The 24,112-nt window shown below is 53.5% G+C and overlaps 5 protein-coding genes across 5 annotated transcripts; 2 read left to right on the top strand and 3 right to left on the bottom strand.

Annotated features, from left to right (window-relative positions):
* Nucleotides 1-1,549: 1,549 nt before the first annotated feature.
* Nucleotides 1,550-5,319, top strand: SAPIO_CDS7711 (uncharacterized protein; the record flags this gene model as incomplete). The annotated part of the gene is made up of 2 exons (XM_016789520.1): nt 1,550-1,785; nt 1,893-5,319. 2 exons carry the CDS (start codon nt 1,550-1,552, stop codon nt 5,317-5,319), a joined length of 3,663 nt encoding a protein of 1,220 aa, XP_016641347.1.
* Nucleotides 5,320-7,055: 1,736 nt separating this feature from the next.
* SAPIO_CDS7710 (uncharacterized protein) lies at nt 7,056-7,990 on the bottom strand (the record flags this gene model as incomplete). Its single annotated transcript, XM_016789519.1, has 4 exons — nt 7,056-7,175; nt 7,279-7,568; nt 7,658-7,823; nt 7,970-7,990. 4 exons carry the CDS (start codon nt 7,988-7,990, stop codon nt 7,056-7,058), a joined length of 597 nt encoding a protein of 198 aa, XP_016641346.1.
* Nucleotides 7,991-10,300: 2,310 nt separating this feature from the next.
* SAPIO_CDS7709 (uncharacterized protein) lies at nt 10,301-15,718 on the bottom strand (the record flags this gene model as incomplete). Its single annotated transcript, XM_016789518.1, has 5 exons — nt 10,301-11,099; nt 11,194-11,631; nt 11,728-12,056; nt 12,601-12,691; nt 13,062-15,718. The coding sequence occupies 5 exons, from the start codon at nt 15,716-15,718 to the stop codon at nt 10,301-10,303; spliced, it is 4,314 nt and encodes a 1,437-aa protein (XP_016641345.1).
* A 2,465-nt stretch (nt 15,719-18,183) lies between these two features.
* SAPIO_CDS7708 (uncharacterized protein) lies at nt 18,184-19,852 on the bottom strand (the record flags this gene model as incomplete). Its single annotated transcript, XM_016789517.1, has 4 exons — nt 18,184-18,398; nt 18,472-19,275; nt 19,420-19,611; nt 19,831-19,852. 4 exons carry the CDS (start codon nt 19,850-19,852, stop codon nt 18,184-18,186), a joined length of 1,233 nt encoding a protein of 410 aa, XP_016641344.1.
* A 1,829-nt stretch (nt 19,853-21,681) lies between these two features.
* SAPIO_CDS7707 (Uncharacterized protein) lies at nt 21,682-23,999 on the top strand (the record flags this gene model as incomplete). Its single annotated transcript, XM_016789516.1, has 2 exons — nt 21,682-23,586; nt 23,685-23,999. 2 exons carry the CDS (start codon nt 21,682-21,684, stop codon nt 23,997-23,999), a joined length of 2,220 nt encoding a protein of 739 aa, XP_016641343.1.
* Between the last annotated feature and the right edge of the window lie 113 nt (nt 24,000-24,112).

Raw genomic sequence — 24,112 nt, 5'->3', positions numbered from 1 at the left:
ATCGGACGGAAGACTCGATGATTGGCGAGAACGAATTCGTGAGTACGAAGTACGGAGTCAGGGCGTACAACTCTCATACGCCAGGAGCGGGTGAGAGAAGATTATCCATTCATATCAATTGATCCATCAAGTGAGATTCGGTCGTGGCCAACACAGCACAGTCGCGGGCTCCACACTCGGCTGTTTCCCCGCTGGTGCCCCTAAAAACTGAAGCAAAGCTCCATTCCCCGTTTCACCTGACGCCATTTCCATCAATTGATGTCCTGCCCGGTGTCTGGATAGATTTGGATGCGTCCAATCCTCCAAGGAGCCAAGGATGAATGTACGAAGTACCTGATGGTAGGGCCGTACTTGTCTTGGTAGTTCCTGGATAGGGTACGAAGCTTTGTGCTGGGAAAAGAGGTCCGATGCGTGCTTGTACCGCTATTACGAAGTAATACTTCATACGAATGTGATCGAAGCCGGAATCCTGTGGTACCCATCCAAGTACTTCGTACTACTAGTTCGTACATGGTCCTCCCCGAAGACTTGAGTGGCAGCTGGCGTCGAGGAATGGGCCAAATGGGCAGGTACGGAGAAGGTACCCGGCAGGAGCCATCCTGTCCTCTTTCTGCCCCCAAATTTTCAATTCACCTCTCCCAAAATCCACCTTGACCCAAGCCCAAGCCCATGCAAATGCCATCGCCTTCCCCACCAAACATCTTACACACTACTTCATTTTTGAATCCCTGATATCCTTTCTCCTAGGCTGTTGCGCAATCCACCTTTCACTCCTTCTTCACCCGCAAGTCTTTTTTTTTGTTACTCCCTCTTCTTCCCCAGGCTCATCTGCATCGACTGTTTCTTCTTCTAATGATGCCTGTATATTCATTATAAATCTTTTTTTTAACCTTACATCTATCATATTATTTTCTTTTTTCTCCTGTCAACATATTATTTATTCTTTGCCTTGCTTTTGGCCTCTGGGAGGAAGAGAAAATCTAGCGAAACGTGAAACGACCCTACAGGACCTGAGCCCATCAGAGGAGTCCTGGAAGCTCCCATGAGGACTGCCAAACCATTGATACATTTCAGATTTCCTTATTAGTTTGGCTTGGAAAGACACTCTTCTAGCTGCCTTCCACGGTCTCACAGACTGAAGTTCTTCCTTCTTGTGCTGTGAATCTGGCAGGTTCTCTCCTTTGCTCGGCTTATGGGCTAGTTCGACCCTGGACCTTGAAATCCTCCGAATAGTGAATTTTGCCCTTGACTATAATCGAACCACCAACACCGCTTCCTCTTTGCGACCATCATCTCGGACCGAAACGCTCCTTCGCATTATTTCGCCTTGCCATCGTCGGCTCTCTCCTAGCTGTCCTTCAGCCTCTTTTCCGCTCCAGACCGAATCAATTTCCATCGACTCCCGTTAGACAAGAGAGAGACCACACAACACTGCATCTTCCATCATCTCGCCTAGATACCGATACCTATACATTCGGCTAGCATACCGAGACGGGATTTTTACGCCAATTCGTCGTCCTATCCCATGCGGCCCGCCAAGTAATTGATAATGTCAACTTCTAGATCCGATCACTTAGCCTTTGGCTACTCCTCCCAGTCCTCGATCGCATCACAAGGTCGCTCGACATCGCCTGCGACGAGCCATTCCCCCAACGAGCCCACCAGTGGCACCTCGCTACGATCACCCTTCGGCCTGTCGCCTGGTGCTGTCGGCTCTGGCAAGATGCAGAACCCGACACGATCCGGCGCTGGCTCCCCGTCTCTTGAGATGGGTGCCTCAAGCAGGTTGTATCCCAAACGGTAGATGAACCCACTCCCTTTTCTGTTTCTCTTCTAGTTCGCAATTTCTTCTGTATGGCTGCGATCCGAGGCTAATCTACGATTGTTAATAGAGCCCGAGAGATACAAGCCCAAGAAGGCGTTCCTGGCTTGCCAGTAAACCCCTGGGGCGGCCCACCTACGAGCGGTAACTCGACACCTCTTCGTGAGAACATTCCTGAGTCGCCGACCGACGGGTTTCCGGACTTTGCCCAACTCCCCTCTTCCCAGGAAGCCGCCCTGCCGCAGACCCGACGCGCCCGTGCCGGCACAGTACCTTCCAGGTTTTCGCCGGGTGGTGGTGCAGGCAATGGGCTTCTTGGTGTAGCGGGGCTAGTACCTACAGCGTCTCGACCCATTCCCGCCGAGACACACTTCAAATCGCCATCGCCTAGCCTCGACCCTTCCGGAGCAGGCGTAGCCGCGACCTCCAGCACTCTCCTTTCCCGCCTGCGGGCCGGCTCCCTTCCTCAACGCAGCCCCTTCGGAGCTCTCCCCGGCACAAATTCTCCCTTCGGGCCGTCTCTCTTCAGCAGTGCCTGGAATCCTGGAGTCACTCGCGAGCGAGGCGCGACTCTTGCGAGCATTGCGAGCATCGGGTCCAACGGCCCAAGCTCTCCTGCCCAGTCTGCGTTCTCCCGAGATGGTACCGGAGACAGCGACGTTCATATGAGAACCCTAGATTATCTGGGCCTTGCTGAGACTCCTCAGCCTCCACGTGCACAGCTCGCTACCCCGTACCTCAATTCGTTCGCTCGGGCCAACCGTTTCAGGTCGTACTCCGTGAACAACAAGGACAAGTATGACGACGAAGAGGATGATGAATATGAAGGCAGCGTCCACGCATATGACGCCCACTTTGCCGTTGCGCAACTCCAGGATCAGCTCGCAGCTACGAATGCTGCCATCCATAACCATAACATGGCAGTCCAAGCCTTTGTTAGCCAGGCATCTCTTAGCCGACCCCGTGCCCGAACCGCGGGCGTCTTGGATACCCCCGGAAGCCGTCTCATGAACACGTATTTGTCTAGCAATCAGGGTGCGATACCTGGCTCCATTATCCCCACCGAAATTCGTCTGCCGGATGAGAAGGACTTCGACGATCTGCCTCAGGCCGTTGCTGGCCTGGCAATTGGCAGGTCTAGCAGCCGGAACGCTGCTCTTCTCGGCGCCGATGACTCGCCTGGACTCGAGGGCCCGACAAGTGCCCTCTGGTTGGGAAGTATTCCCACGTCTACGACGACTTCGACTCTCAATGAAATTTTCAAGCCTTTCGGTTCTATCATGTCTGTTAGGGTCCTCACACACAAGAACTGTGGGTTCGTGAACTACGACCGTGTGGAGAGTGCTATAGCCGCGCGTAACAGCCTCAACGGCAAGGAGATATTCCCTGGATCTGGTTGCGTTCGCATTAACTTCGCAAAGCCCGCGTCGGCCTCGAATACGCCGGGCCATGACGGCCTCTATCCCTCTCCTAGTCCCGACCCGTTCGGCAAGGGGCAGGATGGAGGGGCTCAGGGCAGTGGGGGAGCCGGCGCAGGCACACCCAAGGGGGCTTCCGGCACCGGGGCCCAAGGCCTTGACGTCTCCCCCACAGTCCGTCCCCTCAAGGAGATGGTCACGGAGATACTCGAGATTGTGAAGCAATTCGGCGCCAGCGAGGAGGACAGGTACCGAATCTCCAGCAACGTCATGTCTGCGATCGAGTACAGCACCTTTGTCGACGAAATTCCCCCGATTGGCGAGCCGTCGCACACTCGAGTCCATGATGCGCCTAAGTTGAGAGACATTCGGAAGAAGATTGATAATCAGAGCCTGTCCCAGAGCGAGATTGAGGCGATTGCCATTGAGATGCTCCCCGAGATTGCCGAGCTATCTTCTGACTACCTTGGAAACACTGTCATCCAAAAACTCTTTGAGCACTGTAGTGACGAGGTCCGAGATGCGATGCTTGCCGAGATCGCCCCCCATATGGCCGAGATTGGCGTGCACAAGAATGGTACTTGGGCCGCGCAGAAGATTATCGATGTTTGTAAGACTCCACATCAGATGTCTCTGATCGTCGAACACCTCCGCCCGTACACCGTTCCCCTCTTCCTCGACCAGTACGGCAACTACGTTCTTCAGGGATGCCTGAAGTTTGGTCAGCCGTACAACGACTTCATTTTCGAGACGATGCTTAGCAAGATGTGGGAGACTGCCCAGGGCCGCTTCGGCGCTAGGGCAATGCGTGCCTGTCTGGAAAGCCACCACGCCAGCAAGGATCAGCAGAGGATGCTCGCGGCGGCCATTGCCGTCCATAGCGTGCAGCTGGCCACCAATGCGAACGGCGCCCTCCTCTTGACTTGGTTCCTAGATACCTGCACATTCCCCTACCGACGAACCGTCCTCGCACCTCAACTAGTGCCTCATCTTGTGCATCTGTGCACCCACAAGGTCGCTTACTTGACCGTGTTGAAGGTTATTAACCAGAAGACGGAAATCGAGGCCCGCGATGTCATTCTCAAAGCGCTCTTCTTCTCACCCAACGACCACGTACTGGAGTCCATTCTTAATGACCACTCCTGTGGAGCAACCCTCATCTTCAAGGTTCTCACCACTCCCTTCTTCGACGATAGCATCCGTACTCAGGTTGTCGAGACCGTCAAGAGTGTCTTGGTCCGCATCAAGGCCCAGCCTAACCAGGGTTACAAGCGCTTAATGGATGAGGTCGGCCTTTCTACTCGGGCCTCGGGTAGCGGAGGAAACAGCCGTGATCATGGTGGTTCCAGTGGTAACTCGAGCGAACACCGCCAAAGGCCTGCCTCACGTGGCGCGAACCACCACCATCATCATGGACCTGCCCCGCACGGAGGTAACAAACAGTTCTACAACCCGCACTCTGGGGCCTCTAACAACGGCCAGGGCTACGACGTGGGCTATAACAACCAACGCGCCGAGGTTTCGGATGCAGGTCTCCAGCCATTCCCTACGCTGTCTAACCAGCCTCCTCCTATTTATCCTCAGGGAGGAAATGGCCAACTCCCCACGCAATCGATGAACATGCCTCCTCTCCCGTTCCAGCAGGGCATGCTACCTCGGGCTAACCCTCCCGCCAACAACTTTTTCCCACCTATGCAGGCGGGCTACAATGGTTTCAGCTCTCCCAGCCCGTCTCTGGACCAATACCGCAACCAGACCATCCCGAACGGTGGACCCATACCGCCACCGGGTGTTCAGCCACCTCAACAACTAGGACCTAGCCAGTCGACTTTCGCGCCTCCCCCCGGCTTCGGGATTGCGGGAGCGGCGCCCGGGATGGGCGGATATAACAACTACGGCGGAATGGGAGGAGGCATGCAAAACATGGCATACATGCAACAGGAGCAGGTAAATGCCAGACGTGGCCGGGTAAGGGAATTTTCTTCTTCCTTTGAGTCGCAGCGAACTCGGTCTGTGGTTATCGTTATCCTCGGCCCGTCTCCTGCGGCCGACAACCATGGTCCTTTGGACCATCCCTAAGGGGCCAGTGTCCCAGTTTTTCCACGCCATTTTCGAGGCTTCCAGTGAAGGCTCTCAAAATTACTATTCGAACCGCCAAATCCCAAATCATGCCAAAGAGCTCAATATGTTTGAGCATAGCAATCCTCCCTATCTACCATGCTTTCAACATTCTTCCATGACAGCGAATCCAAAGCTAATAGACCGCTAGCGATAAAAAAATCTAGGTGTTTCAAATTCCGATAACGTCCGAGACGAGACATGGAAGGTCGAACACGATGTAGCATGAAGATGCTGTACTCTTTGACCCATCGCCACGACGGTTTAGACACGATCATTCGTTTCGAGCGGATAGGATATGTTTCTTTTCTTGAGGATTTGGTCTCTTCTCTTTTACTATAACGGTGGAGGTGGAGTTGGAATGGCAATTTACTGGTGTTCATTTTTACTCCTTCCTCGGACTGCATACCGGGTACGACGACGGGCTGCGTCGGCTCGTCTATGCCTGTCTTCAGTCTTTCTTTTTTTTTTTATAAGTCTTCGCCTGTCTATATCTGGACCTTTTTTTCTCCTTTTCTTTTCCCTTTTGCCCTTCTCTCACTTCATCGGAGTCCCGCTTCGTACTTGTTGTGGAGGGTTCAGAAGAGGATATTGTATGGGCCTTGGACGGAAGGGGAATAGGGGGAGGCGGAAGCGATTGTACGAATTTTATGCATGGTTACTTACGGATTGGGTTCCCCTTTGTCTCTATGGCTTCGTCATCTTCTCGGGCGCTCTGCGCAGTCATCACCTCTACCTTTTTACGCCGTCTTTCTTGATTTTCATTTTCTTCTCGACCCCTCACTCTCTCTCTCTCGCCTCTGTTTGAGAGAGAGATAGAGATAGAGTCTTTCTTTCTCTCGCCATTTTCCTCCCCCTCCTTTTGTCAGCTTCGGCTTCGTCTGGTGTGCCAAGTATATAGATGTCGGAAAGGGAAAGGGTCCAGAAAGGCAGAGCGGGACGTGTGTTTTTTTCAAGATGAATATTGATGTCAAAACCAAAAAAGATTTAAATTTTAGTGTCTTGTTGAGATTATAAAACAACTTGGGAGTCATATCTTCTCTCCTCTTGGACCATTTGTGACAGTGATGATGAGTCGTGGATCTAGCTTCGAGATATGGGGGTTTGTAGAACTCTGCTCCGTCTGCACCATAAGTCATCTCTAGCATATCTTGGCTTGATTTTCATGGGAATTGAACCCATGTGTCCTGGAAAAAGAATTTCATTAGGGGTTGTGATATGTACTTGCTTGATTCGCGCCCGCATCTCCAGCCTAGATTTCCCGTTTCGTCTCCACGACCGTTCCGTTCGTCCTACGGATGTCCCGAAATATCCTCGTCTTTCTTTGAGCCGTCTTGCCTCCCGATTCTACATCACCATGTTCATCCTCAGGACCCGGTTCCGAATTCGCCGATGAGAAAAAATAGGACCAAAAAAAAAAAAAAAAAAAAAAATCACATCTGAGCGAACCCGGCCCATTCCCCATTATTTCCTGTAGACCCTTTCCCGTCCATGCCGGAAATCAGATCGAGGTTGTCGAATAGATGTGGATGGCATGTGCGGTAATAGTCGTACGGCTTTGCGTGTGCAACGAGGCTCCCTCCTGAAGATCCGTTGGGTGATAGAGAGGAGGGAGTGGATGGAGCCGGGGAATCGCGAGACGTCTCTCTCTTCTCCGAATGGCTTTCTTGGAAGACAAAAGAGAAGTGCGGTGTCTTTTACATGAGGGTGCAGCAAGAGTTTTGCTTCTTGGCGGTGGTGTAAAACATCTTGCTCTGGGTACTAAGATCGGAGCTCTTGGCCACGAGGTCATCGAGCTTCTCTCCTCGTTGTAGGACCTGTTCTTACAATTAGCACGTCTCTACTACAGGAGAGTCCCCATCTCAAGAGTTTAAAACTGGATGAAGGAAAGGTTGAAAAAGGAGTGAAAAAGCAACTCACACTCTCGATGGTCTTGTGGAGGATAATCTTGGTCTCATCCAACTCCTTCTGAATATTCGCAATGCTATTCACCTCGGAGGGGTTCTGATAAGTCTGGAGATACCTCTCCAGCGCGGGGAAAGAGAGCTCATTGTCCCGCGAGGCGCGAGCAATCTCGGCGGCAGACTTGTCGGCCAGGAACTCGTCGACCACCTTGGAGAGGATCTGGTGGGCGGCAAGCTTGGGGTAGTCCTTTGAGATGATGACGCCGGCGATGCCTTCTGAGCGGGCGTAGCAGTGGAACGTGTGGCCTTGTGTGTGTGTGAGTTTTGAATGTGCTCTCTGAGGAGGTTAAGAAAGGTGGGGGGAGGGACGCTTGGCTTCATTCATTTCTACATACCCTGCTCTTCGACGTCGAGCCTCTGGCCGGGGTTCGTCCTCTCGGCCACGGTCTTGCTGAACATGGTCATGAAGTTTTGATAGTCATTTTTGGTCCAGCGCGAGAATTCGCTCAGGTCGTAGGCGCTGCAGAGTTGCACGGCGGGCTTCTCCGTGTTTTTGATGATCTTTTTAATCCCCTCCCCTCGCCGTGCCGCGGCGACCCCAAGTCGTCAGCTGCTTGCTATCTCCGTACGAGCTTCATGGCTCTCTCTCTATTTCCCATATGCTGAAGATAAACGAGGTGGGAGAGGGGGGGAGAATGGGTACTTACGCCAATGTAGTACAGCTTCATTTTGAATTTATTATCGGGGGGGAAAGAAAAGAGGAGAAAATTACGAGGGTTTTATGTCGTTGAGAGCAGTGAGAGGCAGGGAGATTTGGAAAGACAGAAATGAGAAGATGGCTGCGGTGAGGATCGAGATGATTCTGCGGCTGACACGGGGTCTGGGTTCTGGAGGCGGTGATTGTTTTGTACTGTGTCTTTGTACGGAGCGGTATGGCAGCTGGGCGATAGGCTCTGAAGGGTCTTTCTGGAGGGGACCTGGCGGGCGTCTGTGTACGAGGAGGGTCGTCTATTGAGGGGTAGCACGGGGCGAGTAGCAACGGTGAAGAGGAGCAAGTTTGAAAGAGAGAGAGAGAGCACGAGTTTAGCAGCGTGCAACGCTGACAAAAACCCGGTATCCCGAGTGGCTTTTATGAACGAAACACTTAAACAGCACAGCCGCTTCAATGGGTTCGGTTCTCGAGAGGTTGAAGAACAATTGGGGGGAGCACACGGGTTCCTTGTACAAAGTAGCTTGGAATTAGTTGCGATCATCAATCGAATGTAGACACGACTTGGTTGGTCAAATGACCCAGTCAAAGCCTCTGGCAAAGGAACATCGATTGAAAGTGGTCCCCGCTACTTCGTAGACTGTGCTGTACTTGCCTTCGTACAAGAGCGGCGGGAGTGGAGGACACCTTGTACCCTGTACACTGGCTTTCACAGAGGTGTGTTACTTAGTCTGTCCATCCAATAAGTATACAGTACGTCCCGGAATTAGGGAAGGACTTACGGACCCCGAGTTTAAACTCAAAGTACCCAAGTACTCACATAATGTTGTAACCTAGTCTAATTATCGAAACAATTATCTTGATGAGCACCAATCTCGAACCTGCTCCCACGTGATAACCAGCGATCGGACACCAGCTCCCTCCCGCATGCACCTGCCACCTCCGACTGACGACCAAGATGGAATCATCCATTCTAGTCAGTATAGGTACTTCGTAGGCAGACTCTATCTCATCGTCACCTGCCAGTGAGCCATCTTCACCGCTGCCACTGCTTCAGCCTTCCTTGGTCCTACGACTCAAAGAACCCTTGTAAACCTCCGCAGCTGACAGCCTCAGCTCCTCTACTGAGAAGCCACGAGCGCGCCAATAGAGTATCCAGCGCGAAGGCAGCTAAATATTGATTCTCTCTGGCCAAACCCTTGCTGTCGAACATCGCCGTCCAGCCGCCTTCCTGCCATGCCCCTGTGCTGCTAACAGGACTCATCTAATATTCTCAATACATCCCGGGAATCTGCCTGGGCTCTACCCCTTCCCCTCACAATCTTGAAACCACCCCCCGGCGGAGCCGAGCCCCAAACCAGCACCATCATTTCCCCAATGTAGTGTGCATCTAGTGTAGACATGGGCACACAACTGCATCACCGATAAAAATGTTTACGCATTAATCTTCAAGACACAGCAATTTCTGCTTTTTATTCGTTCTTCTTTCCGCTAGAGAGCTATCCTTCCCCCACCAAACTCGAGCCCCCATAGTCCCTCATCGTTCGTGTGATGGAGAGTATAGAGAGAGGAAGGAAAGAAGAAACAAGTGAAGAAAAGAAAGAGCTTGTTTCGCCAATCTTTGTTTTGCACGGCGACAGAGAAAGCAAGCAGAATAAGTTAGGGTAAAACAAAACATAAGCTTGATCTCCTTTATCCACTTCGCTGTGCTGTTTCTGCAATGCAAATCCCTGTCCTCCTCAGTTTTAAGAGAATAAAAGGAACAAAAGACACACACATACATTGAAGTGAAAAAAAAGGTAGAAAGGAAAAGAAATCATACACAGGAAAGGGAAAAGAGAGAGAAGGACGAGGGGCTTCATTGCAAAAAATTACAGTTCAGCAAGAGGCTAAAACCAGTGAAAAATGCATTGTAGAGACAGTTGTTAACACAGATTAGCTCTTACAGAAACAAGAAGAGAAAGAGAAGTAAGAAAAACAAAAACAAGACTCCAGCCTCCAGTCACCAGGAAAACAGGAGCACAAAAGGTGCAAAGCCCTAGCTCCAGCCCCAGGTGATGAGGCTACACTAATATATACCGTCTATAGGAACTGTTTGTGAGGAAAAAAAAAAGTAGTTGAAATGTGGAGGACAGCATGAAAAGACTCGCGTGTTTTTGTCGTGTGTCTCGTATGTGTGTGTATGATGTGTGTGTGCGTGCGTGTACGTGTGTGTGTGTGTGTGTCAAGTGTGGTGTGTATCGAGGCATGGAAACGCCAACGTGGAAACGAACTCGATATTCGCTCAATGGTGAATCGTCGACGGGTCTGAGCCGGGCGACCCTCGCGTTTACTCCGCCATATCAACGTCCTTCACCGACTCAGCCTTCGTAGATTGCGCCGAAGCGCTGTTTCCCGCCGCCGAAAGCTTATCGCTCGCAGCCCTCGCGAGCTCTGGATCGTCGTCAGCCATCTCGACGACCTCTATGCCATCGCTCGTGGTCTTGATCGTCTCCGCCGACTCGCTTCCCTGCTCAGCCGCTGTTGCCGCTTCGTCCGCTGCCTTCTCCACCGTGTCGGACACGGGTGTGTGGATGGTCGGGTCAGCCTGGGGCGTAACCGCTTCTTCGGAAGCTTCTGGAGTCGTCGAAGCACCGTCCGAAATACCATCGAGGTGGGCAATCATATCTTGTTGGGTTTTGTCGGCCTCAGTCTCGGCTTCCTCTTCGGCTTCGGCTTCAGTATCGTCTCCGAGCATCGACTTGATCGACTCCATCAATTTCCGAAGAGACTGCTTGTCCCCGCTGGTGATCGCCTCCTTGTTAATTTCGCCCTTTTGGACCTGGTGTATCAGTTTGAGTGCAGCGCTAGTCGGCTCGGTCTCCGCTTCTTTGCCCTCGTTACTATCGTCGGCGGGTAGTGGAGCGGGGGACTCGGGTGTTTTGTCACTATTAGCAATGTTGCCCTGCTCGGTGGGTTCGTTGTGCTTGTTCTCGACTACAGGCTCACCACCGCTAGTGGCGAAGAGTTTGCAGAGCGCAATGGCCGCCTCGGCCTCGTCGAGATTCGGAGAGGGATTGGCCTGATTCGCCTCCTGCGGCTTGCCGTCGGGAGCCTTGGGAGCATGGCCGGCGCCAATTTTGCGCAGCCTTCAAGCATGTTAGCACAGACGTCCTACCCATACCGGGGCCATAAAACCAGTCTCAATCTTGAAAAAATGGGAGGGAAAGGAAAGCAGCTTACTGTTCGATAAAATCGAGCTTGATGCCCCTCGCAGGCAGCCGAAGGACTCGACCATACGACCTAACATCGCTCCAACCCGACGCGTCTTCCGGCTCTTCGCTGTCATTAACCTCGATGACGCCGTTATTCTTGTACCCACGAGTATACACGGGTTTGATAACCTGCGCGCCACGGATCTTGCGGAACCGCCGTCCGAGAGGCGCATTCTCGGGATTGTAGAAATGGTCGATATGCGCGGGGCAGACCCACTTCCTCGGGTTCGCCGGATGGGCCATGGGAGTGTCCACGCAGTCGAGATGCCAGTAGAGGGGGCAGGCAGAGCAGAGCATCATCATCTTGCTGGCGCCGGAGGCACTCTTCTGGCAGGCATGGCATAGAGCGGCCTTGCCTTCGATGTCTCGCTGCGGGTGGAGGTCGAACTCGTGTTCCTTTTGTTTCCTGGAGAAAATTGTCAGAACCCGGATCGGACTGGCATTGCGCTGCAGGCGTGCCGTATCACGTAAAGACCTGATGTGCGGCCATTTCGAAACTTACTTTGACAGCCTCGTAGTGCGCTCGACCTCATCGTACTCTCCGTTTGGTCCAACCTTGACACCCTCAAAATAGATCTGCAGCTTCTTAGGCAGGTTAAAAGCGCGTGGGATGGTCCTATCTAGGATGGTGAGAAGACCACTAAACGGTCCGCTGTACTCTTCTCGGCGCGCGGACCGCTTGTACACGCAGTCATTGCAGAACCATTCTTCGGGCAATTCCGTCGAGCCAACGAGATCGACGCACTCAAAGTGGAATGACTTGGAGCAGTTGTCGCAGCAGATGAGATCACCATTGTTACCACACGACGAACAATAGTCATCGTTCTCGATCTAAATTAAAAGCGCAACGCAATCTGATTAGCGTTCCGTTTCGAGCACGTAGCATACAGGCACATAGAAACACGCGCCGTCGACACCATAACGCGATCGTGCACGATGTCAGGGAGTTGTTGTTTTTGTCTAAGAGGGATGCTGAGAGCCGAGCCGGCAAAATAGAAACAGGACCGAGCTGGGCTTGTTTGGGAACAGATGGCGAGAAGGGCGGGAGGGAAGCGGGTAAGGGAAGAGATTGATCTCGGAGTAGCGGGTGGATATTTCCCCCATCTGCACTGTTTCGGCCTGTCGGTGGCAACCTATTGCAGGAGCCAGACAGAAACGCGGGAAACAAAACCAAGATGGGTTACAATATCTAACCTGCCAAATCGGGACATGCGTGAAGGTGATAAGATGAAGCCCAGCAAAGCACAGGGATGAAACGATGCATGGGGGGAAAAGCAAATGACTAAGGGTTCACCACAGCGTTCACTGAAAGCTAGGGCCCAAGGCGCAATATTGGGAGCAGAAGGAAAAAAAACGGCAGGGAGCCTGTACTCACCTGGTCTCTCGCCTGCACACCAGGAACATGGATGACGCCCTCACCTGTTGGGCGAGGCATGCCAGCGGTTGTATTACCATTCTTCTTGGGCCTAGAAATTATCCATCGTTAGCCAGCTTGATCCATGTCGCGGAAAACGATGAATGGTAAACAGGTGGAAGCATGAGCAAGGGGGATTTGGCAGTGTAGTATCCTAAACTGCCTAGGACAGTTGGCTGATGGCAGAGGGATTCCGGGATTTTCCTCCAAAGCTGAAAAAATGGCCTCTTGCCACTAGCCATCCATCCCCATTCAGACATCACCATTTTGATGAAAGACAAGGTAGATCAAATGAAAGGTGGAGCAGAGTCCAAGACACAGAAAAAAAAAACTGATCCGTGAAGGGACGAAGAGAACTGCCGATAGAAGATGGAGGAATGAAGGGAGAGATGGCTTGGGGGTAAAATTCAGAAAATACTTACGAAGTCTTCACCCGAGGCCCAACCCTCTGTTTTTTCGAGGGAGGCTGCAAGATTGGCGTGACCGCTCGCGACGTCACCTGCGATGGGGCATTGCTCCTCGTGGACGTCGCGACAGGCGAGGCTGTTCCCTCAAGCTCATCGTGCGTCCTCTTGACTGCAGAGCGAGTTGACCGAGTGGTAGGGACGGTGAGGGAGATTGGTGTAGCCTTGACTCCGCTCCGCGTCTTCCGCGCAGAGCTTGCCGTCTGAGGCGATGACTTGGGAGAGTTATTGTTGGAATCGAGAGGCTTGGAGGATCCATCCCTCTTCGCCTTCGCCTTGGCCGCAGTGCCACGTCGTGACGGGGATTCATTGTCAGAATTATCCTCGCCCTGCTGCTGCGGCTGTGCGCTGGAGCGAAGAGCAGACACCTTCACGGGAAGGTTGGGGAAAAGTGGACGGACAACGCCAGGCATGGCATGGGGTTTGGTGCTGCCGTCCTTGTCGCTGGAGTCATGGGGGGCCTCATGAGAGTGTGGGCCGGGGTGTGATGATGAGGAGAAGATGGAGGGTGAGGATGGCGAGGGTGAGAGTGACAGCGAGGGCGTGTCGCGGGCTTTGGCTTTGGACCTGTTGGGGGCGGCGGGATTGGCCCTAGAATTATGGGCGCCTTTAGTGGCCGACGCGGTTGATTTGCGCTGGGCCACCGCAGTTTTGCCGGCTGCTGCCGTGCCTATCGTAATTGGCTGGCGTGTGGGCTGCCCGCCTGACACGTCTTCGTCCTCCTCCACCACTGAGATGGAATCTGCTGTCTGCGACTGGCCCTCTGCCGCTGCCGGGGTACTTCTGCTGCTTGTGCTTGCTCCGGTGGTGGTGGTGTCGGCTCGCCTGTTGGCGTTTTTACTGATACCACCTCCACTGATTCTGAGACCCGTAGCCGAGTTTTGTAGCTGTAATTGGCGCTGCACCTTGGGCTTGCCCTGATCCTTGGGTTGGGCCTTCAGTTTGATCTTGGGCCGCCTCTGAACCTCGGTTCCCGACTCGGGCTTCGAGCTGCTGTTATCTTCGTCCTCGAAGTTGGAAAATGCCCGAAGTTCGGGTGTGTCGAGCGAGATGGACGAAAGTGAGGAGTCGCTACCCAACGAGTCGCTGCGAGTACGCCTTCGAGTGGGCGTCTGTGGTGCGTTTTGCTTTGCTACTGCTGCTGCTTCAGAAGCATCTGCAGAGGCAGCGCCATCTTCTGCAGAATTGACCTGAGCTTCGTCCGCCATGCTGCCGGCCCTGCCGCGTGTCTTCCTATGAGACCTCGACAGCGAAGGCGATGGTTCCGGATGCGTAGTTTTTTGCTTCTTAAGCGCTCGTAGGTCTTCCTCGTCGTCGTACAGAATTCTCGCGGTGCTGAGGTCGAGCCTGAGCAAGTCTGCGTAAGGTGCGGGGATGGGTTTCTTGGGGGATCCCACGGCGTCAGGTGAGAAAAATCGATACGCGGCGTTGTCCTTGGCTCCCAGCTGCTTCCGCTCCGTCACCAGGCTGGCAAATTGATCGAGCGTGTCGGCGTCGGCGCGCTGGAGAAATACGTCCTCAAACATAGACACGATCTGAGGATCCGACGATTTTTTCTCGTCGTAAATAGTGCGTAGCGCGTAGGCTGTCGGGTACCGATGGTACTTGAGAGCATTTTCTACGGCATCGTCGACAACCTTGTCGACTACGTGTCGCTTCTTCGCAAGGTCTCCTTCCGACTCCTCGCTTGCTGCTCTCGGCTGAGCCGGAGCCAGAGCTGGAGCCGGAGATGGCGATGGTGCAGACATCGTTATATCTTCAGCTTCGGCAGCAGCGACAGCAGCAGCAGCAGCAGCAGCAGCAGTAGAAGCAGCAGCGCGATTTGCAGATGCTCTCGTTAGACTCCGCCTAGTAATCGGTGACCTGTGAGCCGCCTTCCGCTTACCACCCCTAGGCTCGTAATCTTCGTCGTTGTTGTCGTCAAAATCCCTCATTCCCAATAACGCCAATTCTTTATCTGCCGATTGACGTCTCGACGATGAAGCGTGCGTTGGAGGCAAAGTGGAGGATGACGATGGCGGTGGTGGTTGGGGAGAAGATGGCGCAGGAGAAATGGGCGGGGATGGGGAACGAGAAGAAGAGAAAGGCGAGGGAGAAATAGACGACGCGTTCGTAGGTTGGAATTTGGAACTGTTGCTGTTGCCTTGGCCGTGGAATTTGAATTTTGTGCTGCTGTTTCGGTGGGCCGCTCTTGCCCCCTCCGCCATTGCCGCCTCGTCGTCGTCGTGGTCCAGCAGCGCCGCTGCATCAGCAGATTTTTTCCTCCCAGCGTTGCTCCCCGCCCGCGACGGCTTCAGCACGATTTTCCGCACGATACCACTATTTTCCTTCTTCGATCCCGCTCCTCCCGTCGCCGCTGATGCTTTCGGCAACGTCCCCAAAGGCTGCATGTTCTCGAACACGCCATAACGCATAAGGCCAAGGTCCTCGAAGCTGGACTTGTGCTGCACCGCTGGCTCCATCCACCGCCGCATAAACGCCCTCGAAGCCTCGTTGGTAGAGTTCTTGTTCGCCTCGAGAGGTCCTCCTCCATTTCCTCCGCCTCCTCCTTGCCCTCCTCCCTGTGCCGGACTCGAATATCGCGAGCGCGACGATCTCGTGTTGGAGGAAATCATGGTGGATCAGAGGTTTGTTCCTTCGGGGCGAAAGACAGTCCTGTTTTAATTTTCCACCACCTTCAGACTTGTCTCAAGAACCTTTTGCCTTTGAGATCCTCGCAAGACGTCGCGTCGAAAGGCAAACACGAAAAGAACAACAAAAATAGGTTCGTGGAGGAAAGAAGGATCTTGCGGGACCCCCTTGTCGGGGGAGATTCGAAATTGGGGAGATTTCTTGGAGGAAAACTACTCAGGGACCCTGCGCGCCTCGGTGTTAGCATCGTGTTTCGACCGCGTTTTCTGACCCACAGTCTATTGCAAAATTTACCTGGTCGCGCAAGAAAGAGAAACGAATTGCATTTATTCTCTGTATCTCCCTGTTTCAATGTGATTAGGATCGCATCTTTATCCTCCGCGCCAGAGGTGATGCAAAAAAGTGTGTGTGTGTGTGGTAGGAATGGTGAATTGGTGTAGGGGAAGCTTCGACCTTGTCGGGCTCTTTTTTTCTTCTGTCGTGGAAAACGCGGCCTGGCGCCGCACTGTAAATTTAGAGTGGCCCCCAAAATGCAAAGTCTCACTCATGGCGTCGGACAAGGGGGTAGGGCAGATCCTCTCGACCGTACCCGGGACCCTTCCAGCCTCCATCCACCTTGAAATCAATTTGCCAACTTGAAATTTATCTTTGCATTGCATCTTGCTAGCCGATTTCTTCTTGCCACGCGGGATTCTCTTCCTGCATTTGATCCATGATCGATCGGGTGTCCTCCATCTCCCCTATCCTCTGTTGACCTGCCTGGGTCATTGTCTCCTCGGCTAGCCCAGCTCTGACAACGTGTGTGGTACAGAGTTATGCACCCTGGTGCAGCACCTCCCATGCCTGTCTCGGTCTCTCTGAAGTCTGGACCTACAATTTCCAACATTCTGTTCTCCTCCCAACAAACTCCGCTCCCATGAGAAAAAAAGGAAAATTCCTAGCTCCGAGTCGCTGCTTCTTTCCTAGCACTGGCATACTCACTCACAGTTATTGGGTTCCCAGCCTCTGAGGACATGGGCCGCCTCGTCCGCCTGCCAGGCAGCACCTAGCCTGGGCCTGTTCAGTGCGTTGTCAGATGAGGAGGCTGCCGTCCCCCGAAAAGAGGGGAGGGAAAACTGGGGTTCAAGCTGGCTCCATATCACATCACGGCTCAGAGAGCCTTCCTTGGTCTTCGGGGAGACGGGGCGGACGGGCAGCTCCTGCTGTCTGGTGGCTCTGATCGCCCAGACACCAAGAGTCTCAGTGAGAGATTGCAGAGCTCGCCTGTTTCGAACCGAGGTGAGTGCCAAGCATCCTCAAAGGGAACGAACTTCCCAGGAGCCCCAGAAACGTTTTAGGGCAATGAGTGCCAAAGGAGCCTTTCCAAGTCCCCAGAAAACCCATTGGATCGCCCAATAACTTGCGCAAAGACCTGTTTGCAATCAGAGAACTATTTCGGACATGTTAATGTCTAGGGTTCGCCGAGAGGAGTGATATGATTGCCCGCCCGAACATAGCGACGTGCCTCCCAGGAGCCTTGCTCGTCCTATTCCTCCCACCTTAGCAGTAGGCATCCCAGACCCAGGAAGGTGCAACTTCTTCAGCATTTTCATAATTCAATCACTACTCAGTTACCAAGCTCGCCACAAGGTCTCCGAGGGGCAGGAAAAGCGCCTGTCCTGACAGAAACCCCAGGATCGAGGAGGCAAACTGACGCATCCAACGTTGCTTATTTTCCTAGGGCACCCTCAAAGGGCTACGTTGGCGCTATTCCGGCTCTGGCGATGCGCAATAATAATATGTAGTGGAATAGGGGGGTCACATTTCTGGTGGAGGCTTATCTGGACAGGGTGGCGAGACTATCCCGCAGGCGTGAGGAAGAAACGCCACGAGGCCGCAGCCCACAGCCCACATGCGCCTGTTTCCCTGTCATCCTGCCACGGTCATATTTCTGCAAGACAAGTGGACCACGGTCGCGAGACAATGCAAAAAACTTTTCTCTTCTCCTCAAGGCAAGGAGCTTCTTTTCTTTCTCTTTTTTTCTTATTGTTCCTATTCGAGCTGGGAGCAAACTGCGGGTTGGGAGTTCCATGTGCCATCCTATGTTCTTCTGTATAGGCAGTCTCCCTTGTGCTGATTGGGATAGACAACTTACCAGGAAGACCAGCATATACCCACTCTCCACCAAATCAAATAGCCCAGAGGTAAGCGTTCGTAAATACATGCAGCAGCCGCTCGCCTTAGTCGTGACAGATGGGGGAATATATATATCAAACGCCGTTTCACCTTTGCCCTATAAACCTCTCAGGTTCTCTGCGGCTGCGGGGGAAAAGTGCTGGCTCCCAAGTTGTGCGGCTGCTATGATGGATGGGGCGCCCATTAAACCTGCCATATGAAGTGCTCATCTGACAAGCAGTTCACGCAATCGAGACTCTCAGGCACGAAACGCCCCACCCAATTCTCAGCTCATTTATTCCTCGTCGCTCTCTTCCTCCTCAGATCCCTCCTTCTTGGCGGCCTTCTTCTTCTTCTTCTTGTTGGTCTTCTTCTTTCCTGTGTTCCTCGCCAGGGGTTGTTCGAGGATCTTGAGGATTTCCTCATCAGTGATCTTCTTATCCGACTTGTACTTGCTAATGTCAAGAGGTTGCGGTCCGCCGAGCTTAGTGATGCCGTTCTTGGTGATGGCTTAATATTCTTGTTAGCTCCAGAGTTCCGTCCTCTCTCCCCTCTCTCGTCTTCGTTTGTTAGGGCCACTTACCGATGGTGGTTAGGAGACGGGCAACAGGGCTGTTGTCCTTGTCGCCGACGAGCTCGTACTGACGGAAGACGTTGCCACGAACGCACTCGACGACACCGGACTTGGCGTCACGCTCATCTTCAAGCTGCCTAAGCGAGAAAGGGAAGTTTCCGAACTTCTTGACAACCTCGGAAAGGATCTTGCGGGAGGTAGGACGCTTGAGGCCATAGGTCTGGAGGGTACGGCGGTGGAGGGTGGCACGCTGCTCGAGCGTCTTTACTTTGCCGCTACCCAAGCTGACGCCCGTCTCAACGCCCCACACCTCACCGATGGCGGGAGAACCCTCTCCCTTGGTGCCTTCAGCGGGGGCGAGAACGATCTTCTTCTGGCCTTCAATTTCATTGCGGTCGAAGAGCCACGTAGTGGTGCTCTCGACGAGGTTGCAGTCGTAGCTCTTGACAACCTTTTCGAGTAGGCTGGTGATCTTGGACTGGGTGGGGGGCTTCGCGGCAGCAGCCTTGGCCTTCTCCTCATCGGTTCCGGAAGCGAGCAAGCCAGGAGGAAGCATCAATCGGAGGAGCAACTCGTTGGCATAGTATGTGGCGAGCATGAGGTCGGCGGGGCGGCCGGTGATTTCCTTGTCAGCCTGGCCGGCAATGATGGTGTCGCAGACAATCGAACCGAAGCCATCGATCTGGGCGCCGAGTTGGATCTTGACGGGCTCGCCGGCCTGAAGCTCGACGGCAGCCTCGGCCTCATCGGACTTGAGAGGAGTGTAAGGAGTAACGTAGGAGGCAGGCGACACGGTGCAAGGGTGTGCGGAACCTGCAAGGGGACAATGGCATCCGCGTGACGCTCAGCAGTTAGTTTCCAGCGCCCAAGACCCAGGAGCCCAAACCAAGAGACAGAGGACAAAAAGAGAGAAAAATAAAAAGAAAGGAAACCAAGACAAAAAGAACGTGTACGAACCCTTGGTGATCTTCTTGTTGCCACGGTAGACCTTGGCAACCTCCTCCTCGATGAGCTTGTCACCCTTCTCGCAGATGTCGACGATCTTGGCACCAGGAGTGCAGAGCTCCTTGACGGCAGCTAGCACATGCTCAGAGATCTGGGCGGCAGTCTTGTACTTGGTGAGGGTATCGGGGTTGTTAAGGGTGTAATCTGCGTCGACGGTCGAGCTTGGTTAGCTTTGTTATGGTGGGGAGCGGGGTGATTGAGCAAGGGAGAGACGAGGGAAAGATTTTGCCCTGCGTAAGGTGGGGTGGGGTCACGATGCTACTGGCAAACAAAACTCGAGGGACAATTCGAGTTTCCCAGTTGTTGGACGTTGTCCAGGAAATGGACAAGAACGTCAAAAGAATGCATCAACGCAAAACGTACCAATCTCCTTGGTGTCCGCCATTGTTGCGGTGTTTCAATCCAGGTTTTGACGGAGAAGAGCTACAGTTGTGTGGTGATGTCAATGAGGGGCAAGCCGTGTGTATAAGATCAATCAACGATTGATGCAAGCTTCCCAACTCAGGCCAGTAAACAAGAGCTCTGGCTGCTTGGGGAAGAGGGAGGGGAGAGAGAGGAGAGAGTGGTTGTTGTTGATAAGGGAATGAAATGACCAGAGGTCAAGATAATCCTGATCTTCAAAATATAGGAAAAGAAGAAGAAAAACAAAAAGGGAAAAATAAGGAATGTGGAACGATCAAATGACAAGTTACTTAGGTTAGGCTGGAGCCAATATCGTCTTCGTTCCTGACTTGGCAGTTGTGTCGTGGTTTGTGTGGTGTGTGGTTGTGTACTTCGTCTTGGTGTCTGAGGAGCAGGTCGAGTCGGGCGGGCGAAGGCGGGGAAGGAGGGGCAATCCTGAATTTGTGCCCTGAATTGTGCGTTGCTGCTTGAAAGCGCAGGTGACCACAGCCATCAACTGCAAATGTCCCTCCTGCCTCCGACAGCTGGTCCCTCCTTCTCCTCCCATTTGCAGATTATTTAAGCCAAACATAGCCCAATGTATCTCTTGCAGTCTTCCTGCAGAATTCCCATGACCCCGTTACTCGTTAGCCGAGATCATGGAGATGATGAGATGGGGTGAACTTCGTGGAAGCTTGACACATTCTTAACACAAAAGGCCAGCAGCTCGATGTGGGGGTTCTCTTCCTGAGATGCCAACACAACCACAACCGCATCTCGTAGGCAGTTACACGAGTCCGGCAGCCCTAATCTCTGCCTCTCGCCTTTGTGGCTTCCTAGAGATTAACCAATCCCACAAGTTCGTGATTTGATGTCCGGGCTCTCCGCCCACAGTCCGCCTGCCAATAATAGCTCGCTGTAACGGGGGTCATCAGTTGAGATGCCGGTTGCGGCTTTGGTGGGAACATATCCTTCTAAGCCTCTCCTTGACCCCACCAAGCTAAGAAGCCATAAAGCTTTCCATGACGTATAAAAAAGAGCCGGAGGGAGTTCGTCTGGGGCGGCCTTCGCTACTACCGTCATCACCGAGAACAGCTGGTGGGGATCTTACTAGACTACGTGTCTAAGTGGTTCCTCGGCGCAATACTACCTGTCGTTTGCAAGCTGCAGCACTAGATGTAGGATTCAGACTTCGGGCTCGCCCAGACGGAGCAGGGCTTAGCAAAAAGATGATGCACATGGCAGGACGAGCCATGTCACCCAAACGCGTATTGTCGCTTCATTCGATATTATGATAGGTTGGGCGCGTCGAATGAAGATGGGCCAGTGCGTTAATTGATCTTGCTGTGTTTGTGACTCCCAGGTGCTGTCAAGTGCCAAATGGAAGCTCTAGATTATGTGAGCAAAATGTACTTCGCCAATAAGGTACAAGTTGTAATGTGCCAGTTTTGGGCCATGAACATGTACCATTTCTGGAGAGGGAAAAAAACTTGAAACATGTCTCCAGCCACAAAGCGACCAACATCTCACGCGCCGCACTCAATCTTCAGCCTGCGCCTCCAGATTCAATCTCGCCCACCTTCCCTACCAAATGAATTTTGGGTAGCTCAGAATCGCAACAATTTATCCAATCCGCCCGCGATCTCAATTCGAACGACGACCTCCACGAAATACCTCCATACCGAGCGACAAATCACCAACCCCCCCGAACGCTACACCCGATCTATCAAATTTATTTCCTTCCAGTTGGCTCCCCAACGTTAAACCCTCCTTCGCGCTGGGTTGTCGCGGTGTCGCGGCGACAAAGGCGCGATCGACACTTTCCCGCCCGCCATGGCTGCAGAACTTTCCACATCCACTGTCACCCCGACATCCACCCCTACCGTAACTGCCCCCGGCGCGGCACCCACGAATGCGACGGAGGGAACGAAAGAGCCCACTTCGGCGACTTCAGAATCCGAGAATGCTAATGGCGATGATGGGTCTGCGACGTCTAAAAATGGTGCCAAAACTATCCCGGTGAGGACGAAGGAGTCCTTCCAGAAGCTCTTACTGGAACGGTATATGGCGCGTGATGCCGCAGCCGCCGCAGGCCTCTACGAAGAAACGCAGAAGAAGAAGGCGGAAACCGCGTATAAACTCGAGAGGACGAGGGAATACGCGCGTGTCAGGAACGAATATCGACAGTGGTTCCCGCCGGGCAAGCTATACGGCGAGGGCTATCAAGGCTTCGCTAATGGTTTCACCGAAAACAACAACCACTCCGTCATCCTATACCCCGTGCAGAAGCCCCGTCCCGGCAAGAGGACTGTTCAACCGTTGAAATGGAAGAGGAAGGACATGGCTCAGCAGGCTGAACAGCATGAGGAACTTGTCCCCATCAGGTTAGACGTCGACCATGACAAGATTAAGTTGCGAGACACCTTCACTTGGAACCTCCATGACCGCACCGTGCCAGTCGAGTTGTTCGCCGCTCAGCTCGTTGAGGATATGGACATTAAGCCTCCCGCCTCCCAAGCAGTGTTCGAACAGATCGTCTTTCAGATGCGCGAACAAATCAATGACTTCTATCCTTTCGTATTCTCCGAAGAAGACTCCCTGGATCCTGAGCTGCCGTATTCAGCGTACAAGAACGACGAGATGCGAATACTAATCAAGCTCAACATCACAATCGGCCAGCACACTCTCGTCGACCAGTTCGAATGGGAGATTAACAATCCTCTCAACTCTCCCGAAGAATTCGCCGTCTGCATGGCCCGCGACCTGTCGCTGTCTGGTGAATTCACGACCGCAATCGCCCACTCGATCCGTGAGCAAGTCCAGCTCTTCACCCGCAGTCTTTACAGCGTCGGCCATCCATTCGATGGCCGTCCCGTGGAAGACCCCGACCTCATTTCCGCCTTCTTACCCTCGCCTCTGCCCACCGTGTTCCGACCTCAACAACAAGCCAAGGACTACGCGCCGTCCCTCTGGGAAATGACCGAGGCCGACCTAGAGCGGAACGAAACAATATTCTCGCGAGAACAACGGCGACAGAAGAGGTCCGTCAATCGTCGCGGAGGGCCTCAACTACCAGACCTCAAGGAGAGGCAGCGCACCATCAGGACTCTCATTGTGTCCTCCGTCCTCCCCGGCGCCGCCCGGGATATCGAAGAAAGCAGACTCTACAAGCGAGTGGCGGGCGCAGCGACAGGTCGGAAGCGAGGCGCCGCTCGGGACGGCGAAATCTCCGACTCCGAGGAGAGCGACGACTCATCACCCGAGTCGCCCGCACCCTCTGCTCTTGCGCAAGGCACCGCTAGGACAAGGGGCATGCGCGGAGCAGCGTCTGCCGCTCAGCAACGCATGGCCAACCTCGGCAGGTCGGAGACCCCCGAAGCCACTATTACGCATCATCACGAGACTCGCACGGCGCGCCGCTACGGAAGGGATACTGTGGATGACCAGGACGAGAGGCTCATCGTCACTCTCAGGGTGCATAAGGACAAGCTCAGAAGGCTGCTCAGCGAACCGCGTGGCGCGCGCACGCCGAGCGTGTCTCAGAGCCCTGCGCCTTCTGCTAGGGCGCGGCCCAGTTTGGGCGCCATGGAACCTCCAGCCACGCCTGGAGCTGCCTCCTCCTCGACACCAGCGCCCGGCACTTCATCCGCTACACCTCAGCCTCACGGCACCAAGGCGCCTCAAATAGGCAGGGTAGCTGCCCCTCCTCCCATTCCAGGCCGCGGACCCCCAACACCGGTATGTAACAAGCTTTCTTTTCCTTCTCCTTCTTCTTCCCTCCAAGGTTTTACTTCTACTTCGAGTCAGCCCCCACTAATATTGAACCTTACCAATAGCCCCCACCACCCCAATGGCTCATTAACGCCCTCGATAACCTCCAAAAGATCTACACCTACGACTCCTTCGAAGCCCTCATGAAATACTCCCCTGTCGACCCCCATACCGAGCTACCTATCCAGCAACAACCCGGCCAACCCCTCCCACCCGACACAAAGTATATGTTCCTCCCCCGCGTGCGCTGCAAGGATTGCCCCGGAAAGCTGTACACGCCCGGCGCGGACATGACGGCGAGTAACTTTGAGATCCATCTCAAGCACAACAAGCATAGGGAGAAGGTTAATAAGCGCGAGGGCAAGGAGACGAAACCGTAGTAGTGCCAGGCGTTCCTTCTTTGCTTCTTCCATTTTTTTTTCGGGTCAGGAATTGGGGGTTTAAGGGCTTTTTGTTTTTGTTGCTATCGGACGGGGGGTTAATGGGGGTTTTC

This window comes from Scedosporium apiospermum (genome assembly GCF_000732125.1).
Source record: "Scedosporium apiospermum strain IHEM 14462 chromosome Unknown SEQ_SAPIO_0110, whole genome shotgun sequence".
NCBI classification, from domain to species: Eukaryota; Fungi; Ascomycota; class Sordariomycetes; order Microascales; family Microascaceae; genus Scedosporium; species Scedosporium apiospermum.
The sequence above is the reverse complement of the archived record's forward strand: the minus strand, read 5'-3'. Positions and strand labels throughout refer to the sequence as shown.